The sequence below is a fragment of the Ruditapes philippinarum genome, unplaced genomic scaffold (assembly GCF_026571515.1).
Source record: "Ruditapes philippinarum isolate M1 unplaced genomic scaffold, ASM2657151v2 ctg5255_1_1_1_1, whole genome shotgun sequence".
Lineage (NCBI taxonomy): Eukaryota > Metazoa > Mollusca > Bivalvia > Venerida > Veneridae > Ruditapes > Ruditapes philippinarum.
This window is the reverse complement of record NW_026855454.1, coordinates 57,197-70,781: the sequence shown is the minus strand read 5'-3', so window position 1 is coordinate 70,781 and position 13,585 is coordinate 57,197. Positions and strand designations below refer to the sequence as shown.

The following is a 13,585-nucleotide window of genomic DNA, read 5'->3' as shown; positions in this document are numbered from 1 at the left end:
TTTTCTGGATTTATGGCCATATTATTGAGAGTGCACCATTCCTGTATTTTTAGTAAGTCTAGTTGCAACTCAGACTGTATATTACTCAAACTTTGGTCAGCTATGTGTAATGTTGAATCGTCTGCATACATATCAATGTCTGAATTCGTAGTGACTGATATATCATTTACATATAAAAGAAACAGTATAGGACCTAAGATTGAGCCCTGTGGCACGCCTGATATAACCGGTAAGCTTTCAGATTTATCATTGTTGATTTTTACAATTTGCTCTCTGTTAGAGAGATATGACTGGAAAAATTGTACAGAGTTTTCAGAAAAATGATAAAGTTTTAATTTATGAATCAGTATATTATGGTCAACTAAATCAAAGGCTTTTTTAAAATCTAAAAATACAGCACCTATTATATTTCCATCATCAATATTCGTAAGCCAAGCATCTATAAGGCGGATCAAAGCCGTTTGGCAAGAATGATGTCTCCGGAAACCTGACTGGTGTTCATTAATGATATTGGTATAATGAAGATAATTATTTAGCTGATTTGCAACATGCCTTTCAAGTATTTTTGAAATGGTTGGGAGAATAGATATTGGCCTATAATTATTGGGGTTTGACTTATCTCCCCCTTTGTGTAAAGGTATAACACGTGCTAGTTTCAGTTTATCTGGGAACATACCTAGTGAAATACTCTTATTAATAATTGAAGTTATTGCTCTCGTTATAGAGTCTTTACATAGTTTTAACATATTAGGACCAATTCCATCAATGCCAGAAGATTTATTTTTATCAAGGTTGTCAATATAGCTGCTTACTTCAAATGCTGTTATGAAATCAATGTCAAATTGCTTATCTTTATGTTTATGATCTAGAAATTTTTTAAAATACAAAAAATTGTTAACATAATTAGACTTCTTAATTAGTTTGGAAATTTCTGTAAAACGTTTATTTAAAATGCATAAATTTGCAACATTCACATTTCCTTCAAACAGACCATCATTAATGTTTAAAGTGATTGCTAAAGACGGTTGCTGCTTATTCTCATTTGATATGTCTTTTAAATTATGCCATACATATTTACAATCTCTTGAATATTTAACTACCTTATTAGAAAACATCTTCTTACTCTTTTTAATTACAACATGACATTTATTTCTCCATAAATTATGATTAATCCACTTTTTACAGCTTTTATACTTAGACCTCTTAATGCGGGCCTCTTTTATTTCGTCAGAGTACAAATCTGGCTGTTTAGTCCTTTTAATACGCTTTACTTTTACAGGCGCATGTTTGTTAAATAATGTTTCAAACTCATTGTATAGAACATCAAATGAGTTATTTGGCTCTGCAATAGTTTCAATCATATCAAAATTATTAGCATTCAAACATTTGCAAGTTACAATTTAAAAAGATAGAACAAATTGCTAAAACGATAATTATGCATAAAAAATATCAAAATAAAAAAAAGATTATAATTTTACATCGTTTAGCCGTTTTTTCTTGTAACCATGCCGACCAAGGGCCGGAACCATTCACTGTGAGAGCTCGAACCCTGATCTCATACACTGTTGCTTGTTCTAAACCTGGAAAATATACGATTACATGTTAAATTTTAAAGGGACTCCACTGAGGATTTTTGACATGATGGGACTGAAAATGTTTTTCCAGATAAATGTACCAATTGATGTAGGTGTAGGCCACGAATCTTTGTGCAAACTTTTAGATCATTCGCGCACTTCGTTTTTCCATAATAATTATTCAAACTGTTTAAAAATGACCCACAATGAAAAGCTTTTAAACGCTTTTCACTCAAATAAGGCTAAGAAAAGCATAAAACTACGATTTTTGATTTATTTTAAAGTATATTTCTTTATATTTTATCTTTGCATATATATTTCTGTTTAAAGCGCCACAGTTCAATTATGTAAGAAATTCTAATGTTATGTTTTAAGGCTTTTAAACCTCAGTGGAGTCCCTTTAATACATTAATATTTATTTTCGTAATATTTATAGAGATTAGGGCTGCTGTGGCGCAAATTATGTGCAAACTGTTGGCAGAAAATAACCAAAATATAGAGAGACAGTTATGCGTCATTTTTCGTTTTTATTCACAAGAAATGACCAGTCTCTCCGCACCAAGAGAACATATTTAGATAAGATGCGTTCAACCCGATGGTAAGATTTGCTATGCATGGAGTTGCTTTGAAAGTGTTTATTTTCATTTGCCAAAAACAAAAAGAAGAAAAGGACAATCCTAGTTGTTTGTCAATGAGTTATTTTTTTTGGAAATTATAGAAATACATAAAAAAGAAAGAGTCTGAGAAATGAAAATAAAAGCATTTCTGAGACATAATGGGCCTTTAAATACTTTTTAAAATACAATGCCATGTAGTATTTTATTTAAGACCTTAATGTAATTAAGTGTAACCTAAATTCAATTTGTTTTCCTTTTTTTTTCATATAATAACTATGTCTTATATGCTAAGCCCTTTTATGCCTTGAATCAGTTTTAAAATCAGACACCAACCAATTTTAATAAGTCGAATAAAAAAAGTCATTTACACAGTTTTAGAGGAATTTCCTCGAATTTCTGGAATTCATTTTGAATCTTGAATCTTACCGTTGAGATAATAATCTAATTCTTCGTTGTCATCTGCATCTGTCAGAATGTTATCTCTAAAATCCCGTTCACGGTACGCTACTCTGTACTGTATAATTGGTCCATTTTTGCCGGTCTCGGGTGGAGAGCATCTTATCCGGATAGTCTGTAACGAAAATGCATGGTTTTGTTACTTTGAATTTGATACGCCATTTGTAAACTTTAGAAATTAATACGCCATTTGTAATTTTTGAATTTAAATACGCCATTTGTAAACTTTTAATCTAATACGCCATTTGTAAATATTGATTTTTAATACCCCATTTGTAAACTTTGATTTTAATACGCCATTTATTAAGTTAAAACATAATGAAAATATGTTCAACATTCTATTTCAATGTTATACGTTATAGATTTATAATCATTATAGCGAAGCTTGATCATACGTGTAGACTGCTTCCTATACACTTTTCTAAGAAACTAGAAACAAGATATTATTTGTCTACTTGCACAATTTTAGAAATCCCATAAACAAATTTATTTGCTGCTCTAAACATACGCTTAAACTCACCTCCGACAATTCAAAGCAATACAAAATCATGGGGGTTCATTACAAATGTATACTAAGCTACACCCTTGTCAAAGCTTCACGTTGGCGTTATTGTACTCAAGCGATGACTGCATTTTATAGAAAGTCGTGTATCCTAAGTGTATCTTAAGTCATAGGGTGTAAGATCAATTTTATATCTTACTTAAGACCGTGTAAGTTAACATTATTGCTAAAGTGAAATACTTAAGAAATAAAAAAAATATATTTCTCCTAAATTAGGTTTACCGCAATGTGCTAATGTTCAACTGCATTGCTTTAAAGATATTAAGAAGCAAAATTGTGTCAAATTTATTTTAAACTTCCTTGACTCCAAAACCCCAGGCTCTCGAAAAAGGGAATGTGAACTTTTTATGCGTTATTGATTTGGAAGAAAACATGGGGACGAGCCTTAAAAATCGCATTCTTTTTTGGGACTGAAATGGATAAAAAAGATCGAGGCAAAAGGCGGCATTCTTTTTTAGCCATTGTTCATGATATGTAAAAAACTCTATCAATATTTCTTTGTTTAACCTAAACTGTGTTGGTACGCCGAAAACCCGAAACAAACAAACATACTTTCTTTGTTCCAGATCAAATCGGACGTCTTATCAAATGTTATTAACTGTACGGTCAAATACGTCACAAAAAAATCTTAAAAGATACTCTAGCGATATACCGGAAACTAAAAAAAAATCCTCCGGAAATCATTTTAATAAGGCACGCTGTAATAAAGAAAAATATTCAAAATTCTTAAAGTACACCGGTATGATGCATAGTGTATAGTCTTTTATCTCCTTTTTGCGCCACTAAAAGACAAAGTTAGAATTGTAAGCTTGAACTTTTGCTTATATCACATTATCATGATATACTCTAGAGACTTGCTAATGCGAAAGATAAGACTCCGAAGTTATTTGTTTGCAATTAACTTGTCTGCATATAATGGCGTACCTCTGTAACAAAATCTTTTTCTGCACTCAAGTTCACAAACATATCACGCTTCTCCTATAATGTACGGAGTCCAATATGCAACACAATACATCAATTCCCTTTTTTATGAAAAATTGTTCGTTTAAACAAAAAAATCGAAAAAAATATTCATTTACACGATAAAATGAAAATGTCTACGGTAAACTTTACTGAACAATACATATAATTATCATAAACGAAAATAGAAAACATTAAACAAAAATATAAAGAAAAACAATCAATTGTTTTTAACAAAAATAACCATTTCTTCTTCTTCATTTTTTTTTGTATTGCATGTGGGTAGTTTTCAGTGTGTTTTTTTTGTGTATTTTTACAGTGAAAATTATCAAAATATAATTTGACGAGACTACTGTCTAACGATTTTCCCCATGTGGAACATCAATTTTATATTTGCCTACAATTCTGACTTTGTCAGGGCTGTTTAAAGAAAAGCAAAGCAAAAGTTGACAAATTCTTTCAAATTACAAATCACCAAATATCGTCTATAATGTTTTTTGTTTCACTTTTACAGTCTAAAAATACACTTCCTTCCATATGCGAAACTGCTCTTGATGACTTTGGGCATATTTAAGTATCCTACGAGCAATAACTGCTTAATGCCATATCAAATGCAATGACTGTCACCAGATCGAAGAATAAGTAAACAACCGAGCGTTCCTGGGACAGCCTTTCAACAATAATTATTCCATTCCTTCAAAATTCCTAGTCGCTTTTTGAACGTTTACAAATTTGTCGACAACTATTAATGGTCTTAAACAATCCTCAAATAAGTATTTTGCTTTTAAATAGATGTAAGACTGCCAAATCAAAATGAAATCCCTCTGAATCAAATACTATTATTTTCCTCCCGTGAAATACACAACTTTGAAAAATGACGGCCGTTTATATTACACATGTACACAAAGCCTAATGTAATATAAACTTCCGCTGAAAATAACGGAAATAAGGACTGATTGTGTGATATTTTCTTCTACTAGAACTGTTTTTTATTATTCAAACAAGCGATCATTCTTACTGTTTGATAAAATACATATATCATCGCCATTAAGGTTGATTTTGGAACTTATTTTTAGCTCAAAACTTCATGTATTTATGAGAAACTAGTCTGAAATGGAGGGCTGCCAGTCGGGAAATCATATTTTGATATTCTATTCAATATAAAGAAAATTTCATTTAAAATGATATTTATTAATACAAATCTTACGCAAAAAAAAAATTTCCTCTATTAAATAGGAAATAAACATTTTTTATTAACAAACAAAGCGATAATTCGTTTAAACGAAATAACAAGGAAAAAATTCATAAAAGGGTTTATGGTGTTACATTAGAGGCTTCGTACTTTTCCCTATATCATTAATAAACAAGTCACGTGGCATAAAGGCAAAAAAATGAATGTCTGAAATTTGCACGGAAATTGTCAGACAAGTAAATGGACTCCCGACTTTTTAAATTAATATTTTCTTGGTTTCTTGCATGCGAATACAGAGAAATAAAACTGAGAAACGCTGAATTTATGAGATGTTTATTGAATGGTAAATAGATGAAATATGTATCGTATGGTTATCTTGACCCGAGACACTTTACCATTTATTACAATGTGCACGGAAATCAACAAAGTTATATTAAAAATAGTTGTATCATTCAGACTTGTTCGACCCTCTTAAGCTTGTGCGCTTCAAAATTACTAATTACTAAATAATTACACTTGAAAAACAATCCCCGAACGTTAATGTTTGCGTAATGTCGAGGCAGCTTCAATGGCCATTTCTCATTCGAAACGAATAACGAAATCAAACCCTTCTCAAACCCTACTCAATAGGTAAACATTGACGTGTTTTCGGGTAATATCATATTAAACTCGAAGCTGCGTCGCAAGAATGTGCGTATCGTCACCTTAGTTCAATAATGCAATAAGTGCTTCTAAATAATAGCAGTTATTCAGTTATTGTACTAAGGTGACGGTATATTTCGTTATAGTACATTTTTTTTTCCACATGAAATGGTGTTTTAAAACTGCACGTCATTATTTGAAAACTATATATATGTCAACTCAAATACATGTTCACCGGGGTCAGTTACCTTTAATCAAAATACTTTAGGTACTTACTGTCGCATTCAGTACAGTGAGTGAAATATTTGTAGGTGGCGCCATAGGCTTATCAGTCAACGTCACCACCGTTGTGTTTGACGTCACACCTCGTATGTCTTTAAGAAACGGTGTAATTTGGAAGAAATATCCCGTAAACGGCCTCAATGACCTGTCAATACATAAAATGATAAATTAGAGAAAAGTTTAAATTTCGAAACACTACTTAATTAAACTAACATCAAATAATTAAGAACCTTCGTAACTTAGCAGTATATTTACTAATGAAAAGTTTGTTTATTGTATACACAATCTATATCATTTTAATATACTATGAGTACCCTGCATTCTCTACGGATAAACTAGCCAATGTTTGATAACACGTATATATTGCTATAAAAAAATGCGATTATTCAACAAGTTGTTTTTTCAATTATGCGTTACAAGTGTAGGAACTTGACCTTTGAGCTAGAGAACTATTTTCGACAGCGATTCATCGTCTTAAAATGCAACACAATTATACAGTCAAGTTTTTGGGGTTTATTTTTCAAAGTCACTCAATAAATGACAGAATTGTTGACCTAACACGAATAGCAATACACCGTACCCTTCAAGTTAACAGCGACCGTAACCTCTGGGCTAGAAACATTGTTAACGTTTGCGGCACATAAGCGTTTATTCGGATTAATATTCATGCATAATTGGTTAAAAAAAATCATATATTAATGACAAAGTCATAGACCGCACATAGCAATCTATTCGCAATCGATCAACAAGAGTGACCTTGACCTCCGAGGTATTCGGAATGACCGGATTACTGGATCTTTAATGCATCTTTATGAAATTCTAATATCACGAATTTCAAAGTACAAGTGTGTTCTTGACTTAAGCTGGATACCTAATTCTTGCGCAGCCACGTTACATTGTAGTTATCATTTATGCAAATCAATTTCAAAACCGATCCATAAATAAAGTTATTAACCGAACATAAAGTGTGGCGGACGCATGAATGGACGGTCGGATGTTGTTAAAACTATATTCTCCCCCACAAAAGGGGGGATAATAAAACAAGGATATTTATAATTCTTAGAGAGTTATTCGTTCCTTATTTTCTGTATAGGAGTTTTTTGTGTTTTTATTTCTTTTTGTTTATTTACATTTCTTTAGTTCTAAAAGTTGACAAAATAAAACCTAGTAACCTTTGCACTTTCATGAAAATCTACGAGTAATTTGAATATTTTAAATGGCTTCTCGTCTGTCTAACTTTCCCTTCACTCATAATCATGTCTGGGGTTCTATAATTTGATAATATCTTGTTATTTAATGTCTTAAAATGTTCCCGTTATACAGTTTCAGTCAATTAGCGATAACTGAACTTGAAATGACATTGCTTAATAAGTTAACACAGCTTTACATGACTTATTTGCATTCAGACTGTATATAGACCGCGCCATATTGATAAATGTTATGCGCCATCTTGAAATTAGGAAGTTTTACTGAAATATGTAACCAGAAGCAGACGACAGAAAACAGTATGTAGGTGAGCATTGAACAATCGAAGCAAATTTAGAAGAATAGAAAGTCTAATATTTTATTCTTCTTCATACATTGTATCTAGCCAATCCAAGAGAGTTATCCGGTGAGAGAATGTTTTAAGTTTATACTACTCACTATATACTTCTTGCCTAACTATATTCCTTTTAGAACTAGCAGAGAATTTAATATCTACTATACTTCTTGCCTGTCTATGTTAGAACTAGCAGATAATTTAATAATAATAATCTAATATTAACTGTACCTCTTGCCTAACTATGTTCCTAAAGAATTTATTATTTTCTGTACTTCTTGCCTAACTATGTTCCTTCTAGAACAAGCAGTAACTTTACTATTAACTATATTTCTTGCCTATCGATGTTTCTTTTACAACTAGTATAAAATTTACCGCTACCTGTATTTCTTGTCTATCTACGTTCCTTTTAGGACTAGCAGTAGCTTAACTATCAACTGTACTTCTTCCTTAACTATGTTCCTTCTAGAACTAGCAGAGAATTTATTACTTACTGTACTATCATACCTTACTATGTAGCTCCTAGAGCTCGCTGGTAGATTTCCGCCTCCGGGTAACTCCGGCTTCAGGTTACCAGCCAGTGTGTACGAGAGAACAAACCTTGAAAACACCCCGGACTCGGGCGGATCCCATGTTAGTTCAAGTTTAGTTGATGATAACGCTTCTCCCTTAAAATTCTGTACCGGTTCTTTGGTGACCTCTGATGTGAGTTTTAAAGAGAGAGAAAAAACATGAAAAATTCATTTCACATATTTCATTCAGTTCCAAACATATAAATATGAACGATTTACTTTCATTCAAACCCCTTGAAAGTATTGACCCTGAATAATATGCTGTATCTCATATTCTTGTATTTGATATTTAAACATAAAACTTATTCTTAAAAAAACTCCAATGCTTGTCTAACCTTATTCCATGATTTCTCTCTTTTTTTTGAAAGCATGTTAAAAAGCACGTGCTTACGTTCTACCGGTATCTTAAGCTCCTCCCACTGATCTATACTTTCACCCGCCCTATTATTCGCCCTGACAGAAATCCTGTATAATACACCCATTTCTGAAAACAAAATAAATTCAAGGTTAATTTCATACGTACATGTAGTTTCGCAACAAACTAACATTTAAGGAGAGTATTGCACTAAATGCACCTAGTAACTTGAAACTTAACATTTAATGAATATATTTTTTAGATACACTTAGTTTTGAAACAGGAGAAAACCTTCTAGGTTATCGATAATTACGCCTAGTTTTTAAACAAAACCAAAATAGTGCTTGTTAATACATCTAGTTTTGAAGCAAAACAAAAATTTAACGCGAGCATTTGATATAATTTGTGTATTTCTGAAACAAAACAAAACATTTAACGTAAACATCTGACATAAACATGCATTCCTGAGACAAATATTAACAGTTGAAGTGAGTATCCGATATAATGTGTATTTCCGAAACAAAACAAAATTTTGAACACGTGTACCGCAAAAAAAACACGTGTATTTCTGCCACAAAACTAGACAATTCTCCAGACATCTATTAAACCACGGCAATAGCTCTGCTTTTTCTGACGTTTAAACTAAAATTAATATTTTTACATATTGCACTAAGAAACTACTGTTGTACTTACCTACACCGTAAATAATAACACTGCTTTCTTCGTGGTCAACTTGCATCGACTGAAGTTTTGTGTTGTTGTAGAAAACATCAATGACGTAACCTCGCACGAGAATATTTTCGTCAGGGAAGGGAGGTAACCATGATATTATGATGTTACCATTTTGAAGGTTGAGGTACACGTTATTGGGTGGTGGCGGTACTACGCTCTCTTTTTTGAAGGAGAAGAAAACAATAAGCAAATTATTAATAAAACGATGAAAGCATATTGTATGATTATACTAAAGGTAGTTCAGTAATATACAGTTTTTGTCTGGTATGTTATATAAAAGAAGTTTGTGGTCGTCTGCACTTTTAATCACACGTGTGACTAACAACACGAGAATACACACTGGAGAGAATATACTTAAATAAACACTTGTTGTGGTGCAGGGCTTTACACCTAGATGTTATGTAAGTATACACATTGAAGGGAATGATGATATTGATGAACTTGTGAAAATCGTTATATTGGTATGATACACGAGAAAATACATATTTGTGAAAATGGTGATCACCTTTAGTGAACATTTTCCGCAATGTATGATTTGTTACGTTTCCTATACACAAATGTGTATACTATTTAGGACCAAATGTGTAGGTCTTGCAAGAAACGTGTTTCGGATAAAGTATGACATTTAAACTTACCGTTCATGAAGGATTCCCTAGATGTATTGCCTTGTATCCAATCAGTGAACGATATCTGAGGCATCCTCGGAACATGGCTAAACCTGTTGCCTCGTATTTTTCTCTCCGGCATCAAACCTAAATGATATTGAACTTAATCAAACGAGACTTATTAATAAACCTCTCAATATAAAATGTATAAACGATCAATGATAAAAGCACTAAAAGTATTTGAAATTAGAGAATCAATGGAATCGTATAAAAACATTAAGCAAGTTTAAAGAGACAGTTTCCATCGTAACTTGGGTTGAGAACGTGACGGTGTTAAAAAGGTCAAAGTGTTCCGAAACCGGCGACAGATGGAAACTTGACTCGTTTTAAAATGTTTATTTCGAAATTTTGAGTAAAATGGTAGATAGGTTGAATAACAATTGCTTCGTTTTGAAATATTTTGGATCCAGTTTCTTTAATGTTTTGAAACGTGATTTTCTCACTCCGCATTTAAAAGCCGCATTTATATATATTGGCCATTTTGTTCAAATAGTTAAATATTTAAAAACATTATAATAATTACAGATTGCCCTTTACACAAAGATAAAACAAACAAAATTAAACAAAGAGCAGCTACAAAAACTAAACCAACGCCAATTCTCCTATAGTCATTTTAGAAACTTTAACGTCGTTGAAACATCTTTATGAAACGCAATATTCCTATACCAACAACAAAAAAAGACATTTTTTTTATCAAAAATTGATAATGTTTTTTTACACTTTCAGTGAAAAATGAGAAATAAAATATTACGCGATTATTGGAAACGTTTGTAAACATTTCTATCAATTGCATCTCCTCTATTTGTTGGACTTCCCACTTCCCGAGTAATGAAACGCGGAAACGCAAAGCTAGTGTGAAATGCGTCGCTCAATAACCTCTATCGTGGCAGCCATGAACACCTGTATTGTCTGAAAATATGTAATGATGTTAAACTCTTTTAAATAACTAAGTATAAGCTTTGGCCAAAAATGCGCTAGCCGGGTATTGCGAATTGTTTTAACCTGTTATAGCTCCTTTCTGAACAATAGAGATAATTTTTTAAACAGAAATATTCCATTTATATTGACTAATCCAGTTGGGAGCCTACACACTGATTCGGGCTTTTGTGCATTTAAGAATAGTATTTCAGATTTCTAATATATTAGGTAACCGACAAAAACATGGCGAAATTTATTTTTAAGGTAATTTTGTTATCATGTGGTATTAAATTCTCAGTTTTTAATTGGCTTAATTTGAAGACAAATATTGAAGAATGTCCACAAGGAACCTTAAAGTAATTAACTTTTAGGCCGAAATGTTTTGTCATTTGTCCTAATTTCCTTAATTCTTGACCAAAGTTCTACTGTGGGCCCTACAATGTACAAATTTAAGATTTAACTTTTAGTGCAAGGGAGATCATCCTTACACAATACTCACGAATTGTAATGAAAGAGTAATTTCCCTTGAACATTTAACATTACTTAACAATTTGACAGTTACTGTAATTTTACCACAAAAAATTATCATTGAATCGTGATGAGCAGAAAAAAAATAATATGAAAGTTGGCAAAGTTGCGATTATTCTGTAATCGAAATACCCCGGCGATTATTATTTAGTTACGTTAAAAATGGCTGCGCACTACGTAAATTGACTTCTCTCTATAAATATGTATCTATAATAATTATGCTGACTTTTTGAAATCTCATGAAGATTTTCAAAATTATAAAACAAAAATAAAGTTCTTACCGTGCTGTTTAAAGGTTTTCATAAGGAATCCTTTGTGGCGGTCGCTAACTTTGGTATAATCAGGTGTTTTCAACGGGTATCAAACTATCCTCAGCCTTCATCAAACTGGGTGGAATGCCGCAACTTGTAATCTGTATTAAGATATCTGCTAGTTAAGAAGAAGCCCGGCAATGGGAAACATTGAAGAAAGCCAGTCATGTTTTAATTAACATATTTTGCCTGATAAAGTTCCCGAAAAAAAAAAAAAAAAAAAAAAAAAAAAAAAAAAAAAAAAAGTAAATTAAGGAAATCCGCCTATCTTACAATATTAATATTTATCTCACATCAGAAGGGTAACTGACCTTTTTTTTATTTCAGGCGTTACTTTATTTGGAATATAAATGGTTAATCCCAGACGGAAATACTTTGACTTATTTCACTTAAAAATAGTACCTTTACTTTCGAAAAGGGAGATTTATCATTCGGGAAATGGTGAACCTAACGTAAAAAGGAACGTTAACTATTTTGGCATATTTGTTATACAGCTCTTCTTCATGTTCGTAACATAAACAAAACATACACCAGCGTATCTTGTACTTGGAGCCATGTTTTTGTATTGTCATCAGTGTATCGGAAACATTTTTCTCTCTAAGGACCACGTGATATTCATAGATCCAACACGGACAAGTGGATATCCTAACACGTGACCAGGGTACTTCAAAATCTTTGTCATCAGGCGCTTGCTCAATCCGAACCGCAATCTCGAATGGTGTTAGTGAGATGGCATACAATCCAATAACTTTGCCTGGAGGTTTTAGCTAAAAAAAATACGTTAGTAAGGTATAGCAAGATTGTTTCACTTACAGGTGTTTTTGTCACATCCCTTACATTTAACCAAATGCCATTCGAAAAAAGAAGCACTAATATTTACAGAAAAAACCCTGCTATTACATAAATACAGTGCGACGGTTTAGGAAATGTTTTCCATAAATTTTATTCACTTCTAAAAATCAATTACTGACTAAAGTAGTATTTCGAGATAATTGACTTACGAAATACTGTTATCTTAAAAGTAGTGACGTCACTTCCGGCAATATTTCTGACGCGCATGCGTACATTCCCAGAATCCCAAAATGTCAGCATTGGTAATAGATATAAACTTTCTGACTCCAGTAAATGCTCGACCATCTACCAGACTACGTACTACCAACATATTTTGGTTCAGCAATTGTATTTGATGGGCGAAAAAATTGAGAACAAAGTTTTAATTTTTAAAAGCTGCATTCCTCCAAATGAACCAAAAATAATTCAAACTTGAAGAAAAATCTACAAAAAAATGTGAAAAAAAAGTAAAAAGAAATAGCAAGAATTTCAAGATTTGTGGAATTATTTTCATAGTATGACTGATTTTTGGAGCATTTAGCAACATATTTCAACTGCGTTTCTAACGCAGTAAAGACTATTATTTGCTTATTTTGACCTCTGTTTGTTAATTCAATATGTAACATACATGTAGTTCTTTGTACACTTCACAATAATTTGCCTTTTAAAAAAAAAACATTATTTTTCAAAAAATTGTCGTGAAAATAAGCAGGAATCTGGAGGCATGCTACCTTAAAAACGCACATCTCTAGTTCATACGATTTATAATTTAAAAAAAAAACTAAGTAAAAAATTGACAAACGTGATTTTAGCTACAAAACAAATATATTATACCTTACTTTAAGTGT

At 32.0% G+C, this 13,585-nt stretch overlaps 1 protein-coding gene across 1 annotated transcript; it reads right to left on the bottom strand.

Moving 5' to 3' along the window:
- Nucleotides 1-676: 676 nt before the first annotated feature.
- On the bottom strand, nucleotides 677-10,231 carry LOC132743399 (neogenin-like; the record flags this gene model as incomplete). Its single annotated transcript, XM_060731919.1, has 8 exons — nucleotides 10,120-10,231; nucleotides 9,446-9,643; nucleotides 8,789-8,881; nucleotides 8,333-8,525; nucleotides 6,280-6,430; nucleotides 2,618-2,762; nucleotides 1,479-1,580; nucleotides 677-820 (listed from the first exon to the last, which is right to left on the bottom strand). Coding segments are annotated over exons 1-8 (1,138 nt in total), but the record flags the coding sequence as incomplete, so codon positions are not given.
- Between the last annotated feature and the right edge of the window lie 3,354 nt (nucleotides 10,232-13,585).